This window comes from Stegodyphus dumicola, chromosome 7 (assembly GCF_044657685.1).
Source record: "Stegodyphus dumicola isolate Sdum_Otavi_A_Nest chromosome 7, ASM4465768v1".
Lineage (NCBI taxonomy): Eukaryota > Metazoa > Arthropoda > Arachnida > Araneae > Eresidae > Stegodyphus > Stegodyphus dumicola.
Window position 1 is genome coordinate 47,128,675 of NC_140774.1, and position 25,219 is coordinate 47,153,893.

The 25,219-nt window shown below is 31.3% G+C and overlaps 1 protein-coding gene across 1 annotated transcript in view; it reads right to left on the minus strand.

Annotated features, from left to right (window-relative positions):
* Window positions 1-25,219, minus strand: part of LOC118181215 (uncharacterized) — an 84,234-nt gene that overhangs the window by 51,748 nt on the left and 7,267 nt on the right. The window contains exons 3-5 of the mRNA XM_035350296.2: window positions 17,810-17,992; window positions 11,172-11,246; window positions 6,503-6,552 (exon numbers count right to left, since the gene is read on the minus strand). Of these exons, the coding sequence (XP_035206187.1) occupies window positions 6,503-6,552; window positions 11,172-11,246; window positions 17,810-17,992 (308 nt within the window). The remainder of the gene's footprint in view (window positions 1-6,502; window positions 6,553-11,171; window positions 11,247-17,809; window positions 17,993-25,219) is intronic.

Below are 25,219 nucleotides of genomic sequence, written 5' to 3' on the forward strand. Positions count from 1 at the left end.
AAACTAAAGTTGGACATATAGAAGAGAGAGTTTCTGCCGTCAAACAACAAATTGATGATAGGGTTTCTGCTGCCGTCGCCAAAGAAGTTGACAGCCTAAAGAAGTGCATAGCGACGGTAGGAAACAATTCTGAAGGTTTCAAATTTTTATCGATGCCTGCTCGTTCCGTTCTGAAACTATCTACATATGATGGGAAGACCTCCTGGCAGGTGTATAGGACACAATTTTCTATCATTGTGGATGCGAATGGGTGAGATTCCCAAGCTAAGGCCTGTCATCTCGCCGCTTCTCTGAGAGCAGACGCAGCGGATATCCTGCAGACGCTTCCCGAAAATCAAAGCCTAGATTTTGAAGCTCTATCCGGCGCTTTGGAGCTGCACTTCGGCGAAAAATGTTTAAAAGACTACAGCAGGCTCCAATTAAAATCTCGTCAACAGAAGCCTACCGAAACACTTCAGGAGCTCGCCGCGGATGTTGAAAGGCTGTCCCATCTCGCCTTTTCGGAATGCCCGACAGAAACAAGGGAAATCCTGTCCTTACAATACTTTATCGACGGCATCCGAGATACTGAAATACAGAAAGCTCTTCGAATGGCAGATGTAAAGGACATAAAAAGCGCTCTGTTGTACGCCATGAAGTTCGAGGCAGCCCAGCAAGCAACTAGTAGAGATCGCTACCCAGTTAGAGCTGTGCGAGTCCATGAGCCAGTGGATCAACTGATGGCTCGTTTAGATGATTTAGCCAGACAAGTCGAAGATTTGATACGGAGTAGGAGCGAGAAGAAAGTGGCTCTAAGGTGTTGGAGATGTGGTAGTGAAGGTCACCTAAGACGGAATTGCAGAACACCCCAGAGTACGGAATATAAAGCAGATGATTTTACCAGACAAGTCAGTGGCTTGAGACGGAACAGAAGTGAAAAGAAACTAATTCTAAAGTGCTGGAACTGCGGAGTTGAAGGCCACATACGAAGAAACTGCAGAACACCCCGAGGTACGGAAAATAAGACCATTTCCCAGCAACAACGCAGTAGACAAATTAGTGACCATATCGAGGAACAGAGGTTGCCAGATAGTGAAAAACCTTGTTTTAAAGCTCTTAAAATTTATACAGTGAGTGGCAACAATAACGGACTGTCCATCAATGGGAATATCGATGGAGTTCCTTGCAGTATGATCATTGACACAGGAGCTAATGTTACCATCATTAGGAAAGATTTAGCTGAACAGTTTAAAGATAAAACTTATTTGGACGCCATCCTGTGTTACCCTTCAGACTGTGTCTGGTGACAAGATCGACATAACTGGGAAGTTAAACGTAAACATCACGTTTGGAAGTGCCGCCTACCATCACACGGCATATGTGGCAGATATTACAGATCCATGCATACTCGGATTGGACTTTTTAAGGAAATACAATTTTTCCTTAGACTTGAAAAACAACAAACTGCTTTCAGGATCTAAAGACATGACTATCCATCCTAAGAAGGGATCCTCACCTGGGAATGCCGACGCTTTGTCCGAAAGAACCAGCTCGAGAAACAGCCGAAATCATGTTAGGGTCGAAAAGAAACACCAGACTACCAGCTATTCTCCATCTCAGATGCTCTTCAGTCGAGACCTTCGTCTGCCTTGTGACTGCCTGTTTCATCGCTGTACGGATGCGCCTTCATCGCCTGAGGAACACATCCAAGATGTCAAGGCCCGTTTTGAAGTGATGCACCGTTCCGCACGAAAGCGAGTGAACTTGGCGACGGAGAAAGTGAAGACCAGATACAACACGAGAGCTGCTGGACATAGATCCAATGAAGGAGACAAGGTGTGGTTGTGGAACCCGATTCGACGAAAAGGAGTCAGGCCTGATTTACAGTCACCTTGGGATGGTTCGCACACAATCCTAAACAGGCTAAATGACGTCATGGTTCGGATCCGTGAGTCTTCGAACTCTTACGACAGGTTAGCTCATTACTATGGCCATAGTACATAATGTAAATAATTGTAAAAAGTATAAGACCATGGTCCATTTTGTTTTTAAATGTGTATTTGATTTGATTTGTATTTAGTATTTGATTTGCATTTAGTGTTTGATTTGTATTTGATAGCATTTGATTTGTTTTATTTATTGCATTTATTGTTCATGTTGTTTAATATTGTAATGTAATTCTTATTAATGCATTTATGCCACAGTTGTAAGTTTAGCTTCCTGTCCAGGGATTGTACTGCCCGGGACGTGCAGTCCTTGGGAAGAGGGCAGTGTTACGAATTTGCTACTTAAAAAGCTAATGTTAGTTCAATTATAAATTAAATGGTTTTATTTCTCGCGCAGTGCAGCGCGTGACGAATATTAAAAGAAAGCTAAGCCGGAAAAATTAAAAATACAAGAGCGCGTGCGTTAAATAAATAAATATCTCTTTTTGATTTCGAGAAAGTACTGGAAAATTCTAGCGCGTGATTTTAAAATCTTATAAAAGGAGGAAAACATCTCAGTTTGTAGTTGTTGCTTGCTTAGTTTGTTGTTGTTTAGAAAACTGCTCTTGTTGATTGTAGCGAATTCGCGGATTAGCGTTCTTTAGCTGTTTTGAATTACGTTCTATTGGATATTTGAGTAGTTAAAAGATAACTACTGTGAGATATTGTAATACTGCATGATAATTTGAGAAAATTTAAGCATTTTTGTTGTGATAATAATAAATTTTTGTTCATTTTTCATCGGACTTGTGCATTCATTTCATAACGAACCCGTACGCACACAACAATATTTATTTAGAATTAATGGGTCTGTATTCATTTATTAATTTAGCATTATGGTATTTTTATATTATTTATTATTTATGTAATTTTTAATTTGTGGTTACTTGCTTGTATTATAAATATTTTATTGTACTGGTAACTCTGGCAAATAGATATTGCAATTGTAAAAATAGCTTAAGAAGATCTGGAGATATGGGCTATTGCTCCCTACTGGATTAGCAATATTTTGGAAGATTCCACAAAACACATTCCAAGGCCAAAGATCAGGCTGACCATATTTCCATAAAATAAAAACAGGATATAATGACAGCATAAATTGGTTAATTATACACAAAAAAGAGGAGGGAAAGAAAAAAGGATAACAAAACACGCTAAACTAATTATTTTAAACATGCTAAACTAATTATTTTTCAGTAACAGAAACTATATAAAAGAGTACATCAGAGGTGGACAGTATTTCATCAGGATGAATATTTCTCTCATAAATTTGTCACACAGAAAAATTTGTGATGACACAGTTCTGTCTCGCAACTAGCGCAACCAAGTTATCTTTGAGCACATACAGGAAATACATTTTCAACAGATTCAATAATATGTTGGAAGATAAGGAATGAATTCTACAGTATTACAAAAATTTTGAAAGTATAAGAAATCTTTCTCTCATTTTAGAAAATAACTGTATTCATTTATCCTCCCTAGGAATATTCTCTTCGTTTCACATATCAAACAGCTTTTACGAGGATCCACATATTACATACGAGATGTGACACAAAAATAACGAGACTAAGTGTATAGCTTGAAAACAGAATTGGCAACAACTGTTTTGGCGACATCATGCCACACACCTCCTCTATCCATGTGGCCAGTTTCGACTTAACCGAAAATGCCAGTGGGGAGTAATGCGTCATTGAGTGAACATGTGCAACTGCATTCTGCCAGGAAAATGTCTAATGTAAAAACTGAACAGCGAATCAACATCAAGTTTCTTGTGAAACTTAAGAAATCAGCCACGGAGGAAACATTCCAAATGTTAACTGAGGATTATGGAGACGAAACTTTGTCTCATGCACGTGTGTTTGAATGGCATAAGTGGTTTTTCAGGGGGAAAGTTCATCATGATTGAATGAGATCCCAGTTAGTCAGACTGTTAATCAATACTACTACACTGAAGTTCTAAAAAGGCTATGTGGAAAAAAAAATTAGGAAAAAAAAAAAAAGGCCACAGTTATGAAGTGACGGATGGCTGTTGCACCAGGACATTGCACCCATTCAAAAAGCCCTATGTGTAAAGCAGTTTCTGACCACCAAAAACATTACTGTGATGGGGCATCCTCCTTATTCAGCTGATTTAGCTCCCTGGGACTTTTTTTTTTTATTTCCTAAAGTTAAATCTTGCTTAAAGGGAAGCCATTGAAGAGGTTCAGGCAAAAACGGAGAATCTCCTGAAGGGCTTTCAAAAAACCTCGTTCCAGAACTGTTACCAGCAATGGCAGCACCAAATGCAGAAGTGTGTGAATGCTGAAGGGCACTACTTTGAGGGTGATAATGTCATGGAGAACTAATTCTGTATGTACAATGATTTATTAGACCAGTCTCGTTTTTTTGTGTCACACCTTGTACAAGAATTTTTTCTGTTTCAGTGGCTTGTAAGTTCCTCAGTTAGGCCTATATTTATTTTCATTCAGATGCTTACTGCATTAGAACCCATTTCAACTTCTCAGTATTTACTACACTGTATTGCCACTTGTTACGTTTAATCACTCTCAACTATCTCAAATAATAACAGTAATAATAACCTAATTAGCTACCTGAATCTACTAATATTTTAATGGTTTTTTGAGATAAAAAATGATGAAGACTAGACTTTTTTGGTACTCTAAATTGTTTAAAATTTGCTTCTTGAGCTGAAAACATTGTCTTTTTCAATCAAGGAAATTTGTGCTTGAGATGCAGACACTTGATGAGTTGGCAATGACATCCACAATTCAAAGCACAAAAATCCAGATATTTTTTGCAATATAACAGAATCATTTTCTTCAGAAAAAAATAAGATGAGGCCCATCAAGCAAGTTAGGTTTCTAATTTACAGTTTCAGATCAGGAACAATAATTTATGACTGACTGCTTAATATACCTGACTTTCTCCAATTTCCTTCATCAAAGTAATTTCATTAATTACACATAAATCAAGCATGACTAACTAAATAATTTTATGCATTTTCTAAAATATGCAGTGAAATAATAACAAACACTTAAATCGAAGTTACATCATTATTATTGAGAAGCAAATGAAACATACATGCATAAGGTAATATAGATTAAAAATCAAATGAGGTAAAATATTTTAAAAGAAATATTAAAACCAGAAAAAAACTATTCATTCTGCAAACAAATGTATAGCAGCATTTCTATTTATATTAACTACAGCTCATATAAGGTTTTAAAATAAAATGGAAAAATGAAAAATGCATAGGTAAAAAAAAAAAAAAAAATGGTTAAGTTATTATAACGTAGACCCAAACAATGTGTGACTGGTTAAATACTGCTTAGAAAGAAATGAAAGATTACAGTAATTTTTCATTCACTTGCTTTTTAAAAGGAGCAATGTTTGTTTACTCTTTTTATTATTTGAGAAGATCTGTCTGTACTTTTTCCTTTTTTTAAAATCTTCATTAGTTTTTTAAGAAAAAGTTCACATTTTTGCAAAACATTTTTCATTTACTTCAATTTTCATGATTTTCCAGATAAATAGAATCCCAGTATTGAAATCCTGATTAACTTGTAACAGGTAATGAGCTCTAGATTTATTAATTTTCTTTTTAAGTTTAAAATATATGAAGAAAAATTCAGTTTTTAAATAGACTAAAATTATAATGGTCAAATAATAAAAAGGAATTTTACTTTTAAAAAGGTAAAAAATTTAAATTAATATACAGATAAAATATGAAATAGCTTTAAATAATAGTTTTTCCTTATTCCACATTCCTGATCAGTAAAAAATGTTTGAAATATAAAAAGTGGTTTTTTTACTAATGTAGTAATTCAAAACATTTTGCATTTAAATCTTTATAACCTCTTATTTCAGTACTTTGATTTTCAGTAAAATAATGGTTAGTAAATTTTTAGAAAAAGAATTTTTATCTTTTCCTCATTATTCATATTCAATTGTATGCTACTTTTTTCAGTTTATACAAAAATATGTTAACTCATTTGCAAGCAATGTCAAATTATAATATATTAGCACAATTATATATACACAAATATATTAGCATAATTATAAATAAATGAATATATCAGCATAATTATAAAGGTCCTAATAAATTATATATTTCAGATTTAAAAAATGTTTCTTACACCTACTAAAAGTATATACATTAAACAAACAGGCTGTTAAAATATTTCTACCATATTTGATTTTTCATTAAGCAGAAGTTAATGAATAAAATAATTTAATTATCTGTGAGTGGAAACTGTCTGACAGATGTTTGTGATCAGAAAATACTCAGAGTTCAAATAGTATTTCAAAACACAACTAAACAACAGAAGAACAAAACAAGTTAGAATTTTTATGCATGGGCAAAAACTGACATTGGGGGAGAGGATTTTTAAAAGAAAATTCTGTTTTGCCCATTAGGAAAAAACTTGTATTCTATTCTGAAACTGAATCAAAAATTGAAATCAGTACATTCAAATTAATTGACATTCACATGTAATACATAGTAAAATGTTAATTATATAAAAGAGAAGAAAAAATACCTTCATTTCCTGTAGTTTTATTTCTAACTCATTAAGTTGCTTCTCATTTGCTGAAAAATGTGAAATAAGTATACAAACAAAAGTTTATTTCAGTTTAATAAAAATTTTATAATAAATACATAATACCTATTACTATAGAAAAAATTATGAATTATGTTGAAATTATGTATTCCACTGAACAGCATGTGTTTCTGGTAGCAGACAGAAATTAGACCATAGTTCTATAGCAGCAAGACATAGTTTTCAAACAAGACTGAATGTTCTCAAAGGACCCAATGTGAAAACCATTGACAACTTGTTCATTAAATGTCCAACATAGAGGCAGCAAGGCCAATGATTTTGGTAGGAGTTTTGGTCGCAGGTAAACTGTAGTTACTCCTAAAACTATCACAACTGTTTCTGAAATTAATTCATCAAAATCCACGCCTGTACGAAGAATTGCAGCATAGACTGGTTTGAAGCACTCCGGTATGTAGAAAACACTGAGAAATAGCCTTAATATGTTTACAATCAAAATCCAAAGTCACCAGGTGCCAGCATACAGTGCCATCTGTTGGCAACTTCTGTAACTATTACATTGAAACTCCTACATAACAATCTTACAGCTTTCACAAAAATACCACTTGTTGTATTCCTCTATCAATCTTTGCTTTCAAGATTCTTCATTTTGAAATTGGACTCCTTTGCTGGACAATCTGTATGTATATACCTAAAATTATTAATCCCCAGAAAAAATAAGCTTATGTTCTCTTCAATACAATTTCCTCTTTTGATCGTAGAGGTTTTTCAGCTTTCGGAAGTATTGGATTGTGCCAGTAGAACACTTTTTAATGATTCCAACACTCCATAGAATTTCATCTTTTTTGCAAAGTACTTTCCTTTCAGTATTTCTCACAATTTCAGGAAAGGATGAGATATATGGGCTCATGGCTGAGGGAATATAAATAACGTTTAACTTCCCTTCACTGTCACTATGCTAAACAATTCTTGCTATGAGCAGAAATAAAAAGCATCATCAGACAAAACAATCATTTTTGCTTAAAATTCTCAAAAACTTATCAGCACAGCATTATTTTTCAAACAATGTTAACAGCACTCTGCATTATTCATATGATTCTATGAAAACATTATTCACATGATTCTATGAAAATGCAAGGTGCAACATGACAAATCACTAATGTTCAGCAGTGTCATAAAATCGGCTTTCAAAAAAATTTTTTTTTATCTATTACTATAGTCAAAAATTATTGAAAATGACTCAGTAAAATACAACATTTGAATTTATTCAACAAAATTTATTTTATCCACTTGGCAAGTAAACCCCACCTATTGTAATGCATTTCTGTCACCCTTTTTTCCATGCTCGACATTTGCTTGAAAGTCATTTTCATGAGAATCCTACAGAACTTGAAATGAAATTTTCTTCATGGTATCCATCAGCTTGCAATAGCAACTATGAAGTAGTAACTTCAGCTGAAGAAACAGGAAAAAGTCACAAGATGCCACATCAGGTGAATTACAAGCTTAGGATACCCCATTTGTTGAGTTTGGATCAAAGATTTACAAACAAAATTAGGTTATCTGAATAGGCATATACAGTCAAAAGTTGTTAATCCGGACTTGTCGGGACTTTGGCGATTCCGGATTATCGATTTTTCCGGATTATAGATCATCAGTTTAAATCTGGTAAGATGCCATGCAGAAATTATAAAATTAAAAATATGAAACCGTAATTTATGAAATAAAGAACAATTATGATCTAAAGGGTATCAAAATTTACAAAAAGAAAAAGCTTAATATTTATTTGTTTACTAAACATTTCTTTCAATGTAAGTTAAGTTGCTCCGTTTCATGTGATAATACTTTGTCTTTAATTCTATTAAACAGACATAATTTCTTGTTTAGTTACAAAGTTCCACTGTTCAACTCAATTGCTGTGTCGAGAATACCGACTAATTTGTAAATCGCAATTTTTTCGTTTTCAATAACCTCTACCACTTTCTTCACTATCGAAAGCGAATTATAATGATGAGGAATTTGATTTAAATCATATTAATGACGGAGTACATCGAGATGAAATACTACATTTAGTAAGGAATTATAAGCCAAATAAAATAAAAACATCTGCCCTGAAGATAAGGATAGTGCTGACAGATCAACTTCCAATTCATTGCACGCTGCAGTGTTAAAGATAAACAAAGTTTAGATAAACAAACGTTAAAGTTTAGATAAACAAAGGATATGCATTTATCCATTTTTTGCAGGAATTCCACTGTTTGTTTAATCGACTTCGAAACATACTTTCACTTTGTAGATCCTTTACATATTAGTAAATATATATCAGAAATTCTATTTGACATAATTGAAAGTTCAAGCTTACTTTTATAAATTTGCTCTAACAATCTGCAAAAAAGAATAAGCCGAATCCAATTCGAAGATTAAGGAACAACACAATCTGCAACATTAACTGAATTAGAGAATTTTAGCTTAGCTTATACCATTCGTTATACATTAAACGCGTATTCATAAACGTATTTTGCGCACGCGCACACACACATTCGCAGCCATAAAGGTCTTACGCGCATGCGTCAATGCAATGTATCAATGCGTCAATGCGACGCATGCGCAGAAAGTTTGTAGCTTTGAGGTCCGGATTATAGATCATTCCGGATTATGGGTGTCCGAATTAACGACTTTTGACTGTATTAGAAGGATATCTGCATACAGGAGGGATATATGCTTATGGCAGAGGTTCCTTCATGGAGGATTATCTAAAGAAAACTGAGTTGTTTTCATATTATCATACTCAAAAGCAACAGCACCATAACTAAGTGCATTATTGAAGTAAAAAATGGCAAAATAATAATAATAGCTGAATGTTGCTTGGTAAGCTCCAGATATTACAAAATATACAACACTGCTCATAACTGCACAATATTCACTAAATCCCTAATCTCTTACTTGAGTAATGTGCTGCTCAAGAGTTGAAGAGGATGTCTATCAGAGTGCAGAACATCTTTAAGGCATTCTCTGCCTTACTTGAACATCTGACACCATTCTAAAACTCTTGTTTTTATGAGTACCACCACTACAGTCATTGTGAATATTTCCAAATTTTAGTAGCAACAAATCCATTAAAAAAAAAAATTGAATGCACACTCTTTGCTTGATTACATTTCATATTTAGAAAAAACTGCCAAATAAGAAATTCTTTACACTCAAAACAAACATTTATTTGCAAACAGAGAATGATGCTGACTGTTGACAGTCTCACAAGATATCAATAGAAATCATACCAGCCAGGGAAAAAATAACGACATTGTCATTTTGTATGTTGAATTATTCCTGTTTCACTGCTTTTGACCACAGTAACATTTAAAGTTCATTATAGTAATAAAAGTAACTTGAAATAATATACATAATGTTATGACCATTGTTGAAGATGTCTAATTAGCACTTATTATTCATTTACTTAAAAGGAAGTTCTACTTAATGACAAATAAAAGGTTTTATTTAAATTGAACTTGAGTATATAAAACCATACTCAATACTTTTTGTACAAAACAAGCAATTAGCGTATTTGACGGCATATAAGACGCACTTTTTTTCCTAAATTTGGTTTCAAAAAAGTTACCTGCGTCTTATAGGTGAAGGTAATTAATTGCATTCAATAATTGTTTATTTGGCTTTTACGAAACGTGAGAACTTAAAGAAACCATGCTATTGAAACTTTTTTCCTTAGGTGTGGCCGTCTAAATAAGGGTGCATCTTATATGCCAGTGCGTCTTATATGCCGTCAAATATGGTATTTGCAAACAGAAACAAATAGTGACACACAGATTGTTACTGGATGTCAATGAAATGCATGTTAGCTTGGAAAAGAGCAACACACAACACCATCCTACAGTTGTAATTAGTTTTTCATTCATTTAGACATCTAATTAGTTAACCCTTTAAAACTGTTCATTCACAAATACAATTCACCAAGAAAATAAATTTAAATACTTTAAAACTAATTTTTAAGAATGCAATACTTTAACCTTACATAACTAAATGATTATATATTCATTGAAGCTACAAATGCTTCTATTAAACATGCAGGGCATGGAAGAAAATGACGTAATAAAAATATATTCTCCATTTCCCAAATTATTAAAATAAAATCTAACCAGTTAAATTCTATGTACAATACTTCAATTGAGTTCATGTGTAATTTTTAATATTTTAGGAAAAAATTATATCTGCAAACAAACTGAACATTTTTTATTTTCTACTTCCAATATTATGAATTAAAGTACAAAATTATTTCAGTTATTATTGTGTTTTTCAGTTAAAAAACATGCAATTTATTTTATGTTGCAATATAATTACAAATGCTTTGTAAATGATACTAGCACCCAACAATTTTGCTTTCAACTGAAATGCAACTGTTAAGAAATATGCAAAAGAGAAATTCATAATAAAAAAAAAATTAAACAAAAAAATCAATAAACAAAATCAAACTGCTCAATGAATTCCTTTTCACATTATTAATCTTAATTTACATAATAGTGTTTGCATTTCTAAGATGTAAAATGATTTCCATAAACAACTTTTCACATACTGCAATAGCAACAAAAACAATTATCATGGCACTAAAAAATGAATAAATAAATTACACAAAACTTACTCTCTTTTGTATGCCTGTGATCAGTCTTCTCTTGTTGAAGAGATTTCTCTAGTCTGTTTTTATGTTCATACACAACTATCAAAATATAAATGAAATGTGCTTAAATTACTTAAATTTTCAAACATAGTCAAACATTTCCAACATTCATATCAGTTAAAATAAGTCTCCATTAATATAACATATTTTATTATTGTTTCATTACTTATGAATCATTTTTTAAGAAAAGAGAATACATAGCCTTCTTCAAAGGCATAAGACTCAGTATGAAATGAAAAGTCATATTTTTACACACATAATTAGGAAGAATATAAATACAATTTTTCTTGCATATATTGTTTAACCCTCCAACAGTTATAGACATTCAATTTTATACAGAATGATGGCTTTCCAACTGATTACACACACAAATTTCTGCCAGCTCTTGAGGCATCCGATTATGGGTTTGATGTGTACTTGAAGAAAGTGAATCAATGTACAAAATGAGAGGTTCATTTTGGAATCATCAAGAAAATATCATGTATTAATGACATTTTAGAGAACTTTGAGATTTTACAGCCACACTTATAATGCTCAGATGGTTAAAAAATTATTACATTAACCACAGCAAATGAATAATAATATTAAAAATGATACATTAATGTCTTTAAAATATTACAGGGGATTTTCTAGCATCTGAGTTATATTTTTGAATATGCAATGCAAGCTTAAGATGAACACAATTTTACCACATTTCCTTACAATTCTGACCTTAATTTGAAATAAACATTCCAAATTTTAATGCTTGTCTATTTCAAAATAAATTAAAAAATTTAATTAATTGGCTGCATTAATCAGTTTTTAATTAATAGTTATTTAACAGAAACATGAATAACTATTAATTACCTGCATTAATCAATTTTCAATATAGTTATTTATTTAACAGAAACATAAATAATATTTATAATTTAGCTATTTTACTGCTCAAAATGCTGATATGCTCAATATAAAATACAAAATATAATATTCTAAAGTGGTAACACTGATAAGCTATTACTTCTTATTTAAAAGATATATTGAAATATACAAAGGTCACTTTTTTTAGATTTATTTAAAAGATATATTGAAATATACAAAGATCACTTTTTTAAGATTGATTTAAAAGATATATTGAAATATACGAAGGTTTTTTAGATACACCTTAATGGTGCAAGCTAAATTTATCAATTCTTGGGAGTGTCCAAAGTAGTTCCCTCCAACATCAATACATTTTTGTAGGTGAATTTTCTAAAGATTAAATGCTTCAAGCTATCCATTTCTCAGAATCCATGAAAAAATTGCTTTTAAAACCTCATCAATCCCATTTTAATAATGAAAAGATAGCCATCCAAATACTGTTTAAATTAAATAATAGCCAAAAATCACACATAATTAGATCAGAAGAATTGAGTACATGCTATATCACTTTGATGTGTTTCTGTTTCAAAAATTTTACTGTCAGTCTATCAGAATAAGAAGACGCATAATCACATTATGAATCCCCTAACTTAAACTTCTGTCTTCTGCCCTCTCTCTGACTTGATGGCTTTGGCCAGCCCTGCATTGCTAAATAAAATAGACGGTTATTTTTTTTAATTATTTGCCGTCTTTTCACCATAATTGACTCTGGGGTCATCTTAAAAGATTCATACTCTACATTCTTGACATGCTAAAATATCAAAAAATGGTGTGTGTTTTTCATCACCAGTTATGATTTTAGAAAAAATGCGAAAATGAAATTTTGGGCTTAAGTTTTTTTTTACTGACTCTGACATACTCTGGATTTTAGAGTTCTGTTAATTTATGAAGGACCCAACAACAAACTAACTTTTTTCATGTGCATCTTAATGAGTAATTTTATGTCTAGTTGCAGATCCAATGTTGAGTTCCTTCTGTATCATTTTGTAATTAGTAACACTGATTGTCATAACGATAGTCCTGGGTTCAAATTCTGGAGAAGGCATGGATGTTCGTAAGCGCATAGTGTTTGTGCGGCAAGGGAGCACTCAAAATACACAGTAATATATATATATATATATATAATTATATTAAACTATAATTAAATTTGGTTAATAAAGCTGTAAGAAATTAAATTTATTTGAGGAAAAAGAAAATCAATAGCTTCAAGGGTAATGGAAAAAATTTTTGCAGGCAAAATTACAAGTAAACACATTATTAAAATAAGCAAGTAAGTTTGTAGCCAATTAAAAGATATTTGTTCTTCGGGGGGGTGGGTGTAATCAAATATTATTCTATTAGTCAACAAATAAAGACTTACAAAATATGCATTTTAGTCTTTTTTGATGGATCGAAAGTCATCATTTGCTACTTTAATAATGTGCTTTCAAAACGTCTACTGTTATGTGCATACAGAACTGAATGCACACAAAACCGATGATAGCTTCATAAAATTTACTTTTCTAAAGAAATACTTTACAGCCCTGAAATTTTTCATACAAATACTCACATAGCTCTTCTCAGTATGAGAGAGCACAATTAGTAGTTACCTCTTCAAACTCCTACAAAGTGTTAAACAAAAGACATTATAAAAAGCCTCAAATGCATAAGCTTGTAGAGTGAGCTCTCAATACTCTGAACTGTGAATTTAACTAAACTGATGTTCTCTTTGGACTTATTACACTTTTCCTTCGTTCGTTGAGAAATTTCCAGTACCTTTGATTTCTCAAAATGCCTGTAAGGATACGCAGTTACAGTTACATATGCATCAAACCAAAATGTCACCAAATTTTTTCAACAAAACTTAGTCCCAAAACCTTTGCCAGCTTGGTGCAAGATAGCCATTTACCTGTATATTAAATGGACTTACTCTTGCAACCCTATATTCTCAGTAATGCTTCACATTCTTGAGGACTTATTTTACATTATACAAGACATACTACAATTTACATATAATTTCACTAAAATTATTTTTATATACATAAAATTTGTAAAAGTACTTAGTGTATTATAAATTGTACAACTGCTACACTTGGCTTTATTAATAACAATATTCCATTAATCCATAATTAAATGGACTTACTCTTGCAACCCTATATTCTCAGTAATGCTTCACATTCTTGAGGACTTATTTTACATTATACAAGAGATACTACAATTTACATATAATTTCACTAAAATTATTTTTATATACATAAAATTTGTAACAGTACTTAGTGTATTATAAATTGTACAACTGCTACACTTGGCTTTATTAATAACAATATTCCAGTTTTTACTGCCATATTCATGAAAAGGATAAAGATTATTAAATGCTAGGATAATTTAAATAATAACCTAAAATGATACCAAAAACCATGACATTAGAGCAAGAATTTTTGTTTTTAGTAATTCTTTTTCTAAAGATAGGCTTTCACGATGCAAAAACTTCGTTCTATTGGATGATTCCTTTCTACTCCCATCTGTCTCTGTCCCGAGGGAGCATCTTAAACAATGGCATGCCATCTTAAAGGGATTAAGGGACTACTGAAAATTAAATTTTGAATCATTTTCAAACGAAAGTAAATGAATTTCTGATACCACCAGAACACTGTTAATCCACAAACTAGTTAAACAGCTGAACACAAATCATCATTTCTTGATAATCATGAAATGCCTGTAATATTTTTAGATGTAAACAAACAAAACTTCACTTATTCATTCAAAATGAACAAATTTTCAGCAATTTTTGGTATACATATATACATTTTTTTTTAACTGAATTAAAATACTTCAGTAAAAAAAGTGAATTTATTTTGTTTACCCTTAAATGGACAATAAAAATTCAGAAAGTGGATTTTTTTAAATTTTTTATTTTAACTCATCACATTTCTCTGCTTTAACTCAAAACTGCAGTGTATATACTCTGTAGTATTTACATCTAAAAAATATATAAAAATAAAAAATCTTGAACATATTTACTCGGGTGCATGGAAATAATTTACCTCGGTGTATCTGACATTACTCAGTTCAGTACTATTACTCAGAGATGAATGAAGCTATATATTTTAACTGGATTTAGTAGAGCTATTTTTGTTACTATACAGAAATTGGATGAAAATCTCTGCAAATTTTTCATTTTACATAAATCTGTACTTTGCATATTCCACAGCTTTTCCATTGTGTTTTAAAATTAATTTCGAACTTATAAGATAATATGCATAAAAAATTTAAATGGTTTCTCTTTTTTAGATCCTCAGTTCAATCTTGAAACATGTTGCTAACTTTTGTTGCATATTGTTTGTTTACAATACACAAAAAGCGATTAGGAATAGATTCTTAAGAATTGAATTTGCTGGGGTTTTCCTCGTATGCAAAATGCGAAGAAAGAAAAGGAAACTGATGGTTACAGAATTTTTATTTAATAAATCCAAAATTTCAATTTTAGCATTTCTAACTGCTAATTGTGTACATCTGTGGAATGTACTGCATAAGGATTTATTTTAGGGAAAACCTTGGATGTTTGAAAACAGTATGAGGTATTTGAAAATAACAAATTTATTTATTTATGCTTTAAATTTAAAGAAAGAAATTTCATTCATGAATATGAAATTTAGTTTAGCAAAATTTCAGAGCATTTTTATAAAAGAGTTCTTTCAATCTTCAAAAAAAATGTCCCTATCATTTATGTTTTTCTCTGAATACTGCATTTTCTCCTTACTTGCATTGCTTTATATTTTCTCCCTCTTTCCAGCATGCCTTCGTGGTGTAATGGTTAGCACACTTAGCACATATTTGAGAGGTCCAGGTTCGAGTCCCAGTGAGGGCACTGCTTATTTTTCACATTTCCCGCAATCAAAAATCCTAATGACTCTCTTCAGATTTGTATTGTATCATTGGCCCTTTCTACTTTACAAAGTGAATATAAGCTTTTCTTTGTTTTTCCACCCTTTCCTTTTAAGTTTTGTTTTTATGCTTCACATCTAATAAAACTGATTATTTTATTTATGAGGTTTTATAAAAATTGTTTCTAAATTCTTCTGACTTTATGACTATTCCTACACATTACTTAAACTGAAAGTGATGTGTAAATTTTTCAAATTGTAAATTATTATGTGCAAAAGCAAAATTGATTTGACTTTCCAAAAAAATAACTTCACATTTGCCTAAACATTTAAGAAAAGTAAATATTTTAATCTGGATGACTTCTAAAGATTCAGCTGATGATGAAATTATTTCAAGTACATTAAGCCCAGCTGATGAAAATTCAAATACCAAGTCTGATATATATATGATATGATGCAAAACTTACTCTCAGGTTTAGCATGAGGGCAACAATATCTAAGCTTTTCAAAATTTAAAAAAAAAAAAAATTCACAAACACACCAGGAAATAGTGACAGCAAGTAGATTTGAAGGAAAAATATAAAAAGAAAAACAGTACTCATTTATAACATTACCAAATGCATATATACAGTACAAAGTCTTTAATACAGACATCCATAATCCGGACCTCAAAGCTACAAACTTTCTGTGCATGCATAGCATTTACGCATGCGCATGATACGTTTACGCATGCGCGTTTATTGTATAATGGACGGTATAAGCTATGCTAAAATTATCAAATTATCTGTTTCAGTTAATGTTGCAGATTGCATTGTTCCTTAATCTTCTAATTGGATCTGGCTTATTATTTTTTGCAGACTGTTAGAGCAATTTTATAAAAAGTGAGCTTGAACTTTTGATTATGTCAAAAAGAGTTTCCGATTCTGGAGCTGCCAAAGGACCTACAAAGCGAAAGCATGTTTCGATGTCCATCAAACAAAAAGTGGAATTGCTGCAAAAAATGGATAAAGGCATGAAGAAAATGACAGAGAGGAAAGTGATAGTGAAAACGAAAAAATTTCGATTGACAAGTTAGTCGTTATTCTCGGCACAGCAATTACAGGACTTGAACAGCGGAACTTTGTAATTTAACAAGAAATTATGTCTGTTTATAGAATTAAAGAGAAAGTAAACATAAAACGAAGCAACTTACATTGAAAGAAATGTTTAATAAAGTAAACAAATAAATATTCAATTTTTTTTTTTTTTTTTTTTTTTTTGTAAATTTTGATACCTTTTAGATCATAATTGCTCTTTATTTCATAAATTATGGTTTCATATTTTTAATTTTATAATTTCTGCATGCCATCTTACTAGATTTAAATTGATGATCTATAATCCGGAATCACCAGTCTCGACGAGTCCGGATTAAAGACTTTGCACTGTAATTTTGTTTATTAAAGAAACATTAATGTATGAGTTTTAATTATTTATGCACAAATTATAAAATTGTAATGTAAATATTAGAAAGGAGAAAATATAAACAAAAATCATAAAGACATCCATCTATATTCTGTACTGATTTATACCTGTACCATCTATATTCTGTATCTATATTCTCTACTAATCTGCACAGGCCCTGATCCCAAGGTGTGCAGATTAAAATAATTCTAGTGTAAAATAAATGCCAACTACTCTCAAGTATGAGTGTTATTGGTATGAAATATTCTCTTGGAGATGGAAACACCTTTCACTGCATTTGAAGTTTACAAAATGCAGACAATTTTGCATAACTGTAATATATATGTGAAGCAAATTACATCACTTAACCCCCCCCTCAAAATAAAGGCTTAATGCATTTACCTTGAAGTTGTGCAGAAAGAGAGTCTCGCTGTTGTTGACATTTCTCATTGATTCCTTCCATTTCTTTCAAACTAGAATGTGTAGTACTTAATAGAAAAACTATGAAACATAAAACTCCCAACACAGCAATATATACAAACAACTTGCCTCGTGAATTTCTCATAATCACAATAAATACAGGATCTGAAAAAATCAAAACAGAAGATCTTAAAAAAAATTATACTGAAAGAAAAAGCAAACTCAATTTTGAATAACAATGTAATAGTCTCAGAGAAGAGTTTATCAATAAAATTGCAAAAATTTTTAAATATAAAGAAATTTTTTTTCAAAAACTCATTAAAGAAAATGGTACTTTTCCGTTTTGCCGGCACAAACGATAAAGTCGCCAATAATGGTACAACTGATGCCAAACAGAATATCTTCACTGGTAACCTTTTATGCTTCATTTTCAAACAAGGCACAGCCTTTTCTTATCAGATTGATTGTTTCTTTCAATACTGGCATACAATTACATAGAATGTTTACAAGATAGTTAAATTTTATGCCCTAAGACCATTCGCGGTAATTAAGTCAATTAGGATGCAATCACACCGCTCACTCGAAGGCAAAAACATAGAAAAGATAAAAGGGTTAAATTTATAAATTCTAACGAGAATGCACTGCAGTTTTACATAATTTCTAAGTAAGCTATTCGCACGAATTGATATAATTCTCGCATTTAAACTTGTATTCCAAATTAAGATTTAACTTGAAATTAATCTAGTTAATTACTGAGAGAATTAAATTTTTGTAGCGTAGTTTACGTGAGATGAGATCACTTGGGGTCAAGTGATGCGAACTGGCGAATCAGGATGTTGAACTATGAAAACATAGTAAATTCTCAAATTAATGTCTTTTTATAAATTTATTGTCTTTATTTATTGGCTTTTTACAAAATTTTAAATCGTATTAAAATGTTTATGCCTTCAAAATAAAAAAATTCTTAAAATTCCCATTTGTTAACATTTTTTATGTGTATACTGTATGCTGTCGCCAACAAAGTCTGCTTGGCGAGATTTGCACCGGTGAAACGGAAAAGTAACAAGAAAATTTTTTTAAACTGCCAAACTGTCCTTCAGTTTCCAGATTTCAAGTTAAAATTTTTAACTGTTTTAAACTAAACAGTAACAAAAGGTTTACTGGTTTAAGAAATAGTTTTCAGAAATTCAAGATTTACAAAAAGGAAAAAGAAAAGAAATCACTACATTCCTTCAATTTTATGATGCACTTTTTTCTCACATAAGTGTCACTACACTAGAATTGCATCTTAGAATCAATACAGTCCTAGAATCGCATATTCTCTCTAAAATCGCATATTCTAAAGCACTATTATTGCAAAACATAAAATTTTGCAAAGGACCACAATATTATTATTTAAATAATAATACTGTGGTTGCTAATAAATAAAAACTGATTTCTGAAAAATATCTGCTTGATGAATTTTAACATTTTACTTTCTTAAATTTTAAAATATTTTTGTTTTCTGTCATAAATTTCTAATCATAATTTTCCATAATAATTGATAAATATTCCATCATAACTTATTAGTACATAAAGGTTTACTCATTCTTTAATAAAGGTAAAAAAATTTATCACTGAAGAGTAAACTGTGCTTTTTTATTAGATTATATGGAAACAAGGCTGTAATAATTACTGCTTGCAAATGAAGCGGCAAAAAATTCTATCTGAGAAATATTTAAAATTCCTATTTTGTACAAAAAAGCACCATGAGATGTTTAAAAAAGTAAAACAAATGACAAACTTTCACTTTAGCATTTTGCATGGTATAGTTTCTGTAAAGATATAAAACCTACTTTATAAAATGTACTATTAGCTGAAGAACTGAAATAAAAATTTTAAGTCACTGAAATGTAAAAGTATCAGCATGATTTGATTTATGAAATCTTCCTAAGATTTCTGAGATAAATTGAAGTAGAAATGAATTGAAATATATGTACCGTAGATTTGATTTATTTGTTATATATAATATATATATGGTACTTTATTGGCATCTCCCTCCCAAAAAGTCACAAACAGCTGATGACTAATTTTCCACTGAGCTCAAATGCAAAAGACAATAGCCATTTTAAAAAATGCCAGCACACTAAGAATTATACAAAATGACAATCAATTAATGCAATTTAAAGCTGCTGAACTTCTGAAAAATACCATTAAATAATTTGTTAAATCTTGTTAAGTGAAGATAAGACTTGTTTACTATATATACATTGGCTCATAAAAGTGTTCATACACTTACGAGTCTCAGTGAAATAATGCTTTATTCATTTATAAACATTAATACTTTAGAATGAAATTTTTTAATATGTATAAATTTTTCATAGCAAAACTACATTGATTATTTTTATGAACATTTTTTTTTTTTTTTTTTTTTTTTTTTTTTTGAAAATCAATAGAAAAGTTACCTCACAAAAGTCTTTGCATGCTTTAAAGAAATCTGTATTCACAAATATTGCAGTATTTCTGCCAGTTAGTATTTTGTAGTATATTCTGCAGTATTTATGACAGCTTTCAAACGTTTGGGCATAGAATTCACCAGTTTTTTTGCAATATCTGAATCAATGTTTCTTCATTCTTCCATCATTACCATTTTTAGTTCAATTTTTGTTTTAACGTTGTGTTTTCATACTCTAACCTCTCATTCTTTCTAAATGTGTTCTGTTGGGTTTAACTCTTTCACAACCAATCCGCCCGACATGGCCCTACATTGAAACAAACAGAACCGCCTGAAAATGGCAGAGATCATAATCTTGTTTTCTTCCCTCCCCCCCCTAAGGTATGCAGTAGCAGGTGCAGTTTGCCAAATGCATTGTATATCAGTTTACTGCAGACAGCTTTTTCTAAGAGGTTTGTTATCTTTTGCTTGCTCGTGACATTTCGTTGTTGATTCTTTTGTGGTACAGGGAGCTTTTAAGCTTTAAACAGCAATAAAATTGCAGTTTAAAAATATAAGGATTATATTTATTTTTAATCTATTTATTCCTTCCTATAAAAATAACGGAAATAAACAAAATATAAGTCGTGATCATAACAAAGCCAGAAAAGCTTGTTGGTCTGACCTTCAGAATAGTTTTATAAAGAATGGGGTCAAAGGCTAATGGAATCTTTGTTAGAAAGTACAAAGGATGTCAGTCAAAATCTTCACACCTATTTTCTGCGTTTATGGATGGGGAGGCGAGGAAATTGCTCTGAAACTGGAAAAGTATTTCGGGTGGTTTGGTATTTTAAGCATACAGTTTAGCAAAGGGTCTGGATTTCAAAGAGTTAAATCTGGCAACCGAAGTGATGTTTGCAGAACTTGCGGACAATTATAGACACACCAAAAGAGGGTCTCGACGGACATGTACTTAGGATCCTGATAAAAATAAAGTTGTTTCCAGTATCCAAATTTTGGGTGAATAATTTAAAAAATCTTTAAAAAAATCTTTTAAATTATTTAAATATAGAGCATGGTTCATTATGCCACTAATAGATACCATTTTATTTAATCCTGATGCTAACATGCACCCTCACACAAGAACACCTCCACTGCTATGTTTTACTTTTCAAACCAGTGTCTTGGGATTAAGCTCCTCATTTCCCCCATAAAATTATACGCCCATCGGAACCAAAAATGTTTAATTTGCTTTTATCTGCAAATAACACATGATTACAATATGCCTTGGGCTTATATATGACTGATTTTGAGAAGAAAAGCCTAAGCTTTGTATTTTTAGCACTTCCAAAAAATTTTCTTCGAGCAGAGTGCCCATGTAATGCAGTACTTGTTGAACAGTTTTAAGTGAAATTGAAGCAGAAAAATTTTCAGTAAATTCTGTAGAAATCTTTACAACACTCAAATGTGGATTTTTTACAGATTTTCTAACTATAAATCTCTGATCACTTTAAGGCACGTTGAGTCCTCCTTGCTGGATAAGCTCTTCTTACTTTATTTTGGATCCTATTTTTTTCTTTAAAGCATTTTATCACATACTGTACCATAGAATGGGATACATTTACTAATTTAGCAATATCCCGAACTGAATTTCCATCCTTATGATAAAAAATTATCAATTTTCGAATGCTGTTCGTTGTTTCCTTATGACTACGAGCCATTTTTAAACATTAAATAAAATATAACGAAGTAAGCAAGCAAAAAATAAAGCCAAGCAATTTTTTAAATGTCACCAAAATGCAAAAATAAGAAAAAAAAGTGGTAGATGATTATTTTAATTTATATAATCTTATGAAAATGTTTTGGTGTATGATCACTTTTGTGGCATGTTTTATCTATGCCTTCTTACATTTTCAATTTTATAAAAAGAAAATACGTTAGTATTAAAAATAAAAAAGTTTGGCTTTATTGAAAATCACATAGAGATGATATGAAAAATATTGGGTTTTATATTCGAGTTCAGTTCTGGGTTGCAAAGCTTTTCCTACAAATTCATAAAAGTGTGTGAACACTTTTGTGAGACACTGTATATCCAAAGACACAAATTATAAAAATTATTTTCACCATTCTACACATAAAATCTTGATATATAAACATGTATTGCACTTATGAAATTTAAATAAGCCAAACTTTACATTCAAATGTGCATACAATGAATTAAATATGTTTGAATGTTCAAAATATATTATTTTGTCATTCAAAATATACTACAGTACAAAGTCTAAGATCTAGAATATCATAAGGTCTTTGATTCCAGATTTCAGAAATTTCCACATTTTAGATCATCAATTTAAATCTTATAATATGAAATAGTTTCTGAAGTATTATGACTTTAAAAAAATAATAATTTACACCCCCCCCCCAAAAAAAGCTCAAAATTTATTTGCGTGTTTTATTAAACATTTCTTTAAATGTATGTTGCTTAAGCTGTCTCTTTTTCTCTTTTAATAATACTTTATATTTAATTTTATAGATAAACAATTTCTTGTTCAGTTGCAATATTTTATTGTTAAAAATCCTATAACTGTCCTGTTGAGAATTTCTACTGAGAGAATTTCACTCAACAGACTTGAGAAACTGCCAATCGATATTTTTAAGTCTCAACAACTTTTTAACCACTTTCTTCACTATTGGTAGTAATATTTTGTGAATTAAAAATTAAGAATTATCTATAATAAGGGAAAATTTTGGCAATATTCAGTAAACCAACCAATTTCAAATGTTGCCGAGACATGGGTATGAGATGATTTTCAAACCATTCATTCACTATCAGGTGTGTGTCATCCATGCTCTTTTATTCAAATGATTGATGGCAGGGAAAATCTTTACTACTTTAAATGCCTAAAGTTGACTAATTTTTTTATTACCAATAATTTATATTTGCATATTCCTGTAACATTTGCAGATGCAAAAATTGTGAGTCTTGCTTTGAAACCAGTTGGGGCTTTTTCTGCAGAGCTTGTCAAGGTATTTTGGGGCAGTTATTGCCAGAAAACTCTAGTGTCAAGAGCCTTAAATCAGCACTGGAGATAAATTTCTGTCATTAATGAATTCATCTGAAAATTGTTCAGGAGTTTCAGTGGAATTGTGTTTCCCATGGATCAGTGGATTCCTACAGACCTGTAGATCAGTTTTTTAAGTCCATTTCCTCATGAAATATTTTGGTTTGAGCCATCAGCACTGGTCCTGTCAATAGCAAAACCTAGCTGCAAATGCACTTCATCACAACTTTTTCATAATCATTTTGAAATATGTCTTAGAGCTTCATTTATTGTTTAAGTCAGACAGAAAAAGGCTAACCCCCCACAACCACTTTAGAGCAATGTCCAACACCAACCAATATATAATATCAATTGCTGTAGAATTATTTTCTAGCCAGCAAGTGTTTGAAAGACACATGCAGGAATCTCATTTAATCGAAAGAAAAGTTGCCTTTATAGTATGCCTTCTTTTTAATATATTCTCCATTCTTTCTTTCTCTCTCTCTCTTTTTTTTTTTTTTTTTTTTTTTTTTTTTTTGAGGGGATGCTGATGGTTTGGAAGTCTGGATAGAGGACGTGCAGATTTCAAACTCTGTACTATAATAGAATATGTATTTTAAAATTGTTCTTACTGTCTGTTATTTTAAAATAGGCACTTAATGGTCAAAACAACCATCCCCTCATTTCCAATTTACACATGTGATCATGTTAATATAAAGGAGATCATCAGATTTTAGTAAATTAGAGGACTCTTACTATCTTTCACAATAACCATTACCGTTGTTACAATTAAAGCCAGAAAGGAGAGATGGCTTTGAAGTGCCTATTCTTAAAGAAAGAGACAGTATTATATGCTTGTTCATTTAAAATTCCCATTTTTGATGAAAAATGAAATAGCATAATTTTACGTCATACTGAAAATTTTTCAAAATGTTTTTCTGAGTATTTTTTAAGAATGGCAATAATAGTTGATGACAATTTGCAACTAGACCTTGCTGAGGTTATGCAGCTAAAAAAGTGCTTAACCCATAACAGGGGACGTGCGGTCTGACGGACCGCGCCACATGTTCCTCCCATCACCCCTATTGCATGCTTTGTCCAAGTGAATGGATTCTTCCCCTAGCTTGACGTTTCGTGACCTTCTTTCTGACCCCTTCTTATCGGAATGCTTTGGCAAGTGTATCTGTTGAAATTCTTCTAGAGCGGTCTGTGAGACCTCACCTCCCTCTCAATGTTACAATTTTCGGCAGTAGTGAACACATGGCTCTGAAGTTAGGTCCGCGGAGATTCATTTATCCTTCCGATCCACGTTATGCAGAAGAACTGAAAAAAATTCTAGACGAAGTTGGAAGTGATTTTAGTGAAGAAGCTGACTGTGAAGAAAATTTCTGCGAAAAAAAAAGGTGAGCAGTGGTTTTGATGTCATCATTGCATCATTCGATAGAAACAGACTCAAAAACACAGAAACCTGAAATAATTGGTTTTTATAACAGAACCAAAGGTGGTGTTGATGCTTTAGATGAAAAATGTTCTGTCCATTCCTGTAGTAGGAGAACAACGCGTTGGCCTATGCCTCTTTTCTACCGGTTAGTAGATATGAGTACAGTAAACGCATACATTTTGCACCAAGGTTATAACCAAAACCCTGTTATGACCAGAATGGTGTTTTCGAAAGAATTAGCTAGAGAATTAGTCCAACCACCACCATTACTACACATGGAGAGGGGAAAATCCAAGAATAAATCGAGAATTGCGTCTGACGATAAAGCGGATTTTAGGAAAAGAAGCTGAGTCTAAGGATGTGGAACAGTGCACAAAAGAAGCAAAATTAAAATCAAGAAAACATGTCATCTGTGCCTCCCAAGCAAGAAAAGAAAGACAGTATATTTATGTTTATCTTGCCAAGACCCTGTTTGTTTGGAATGCACGCAAAAGTTA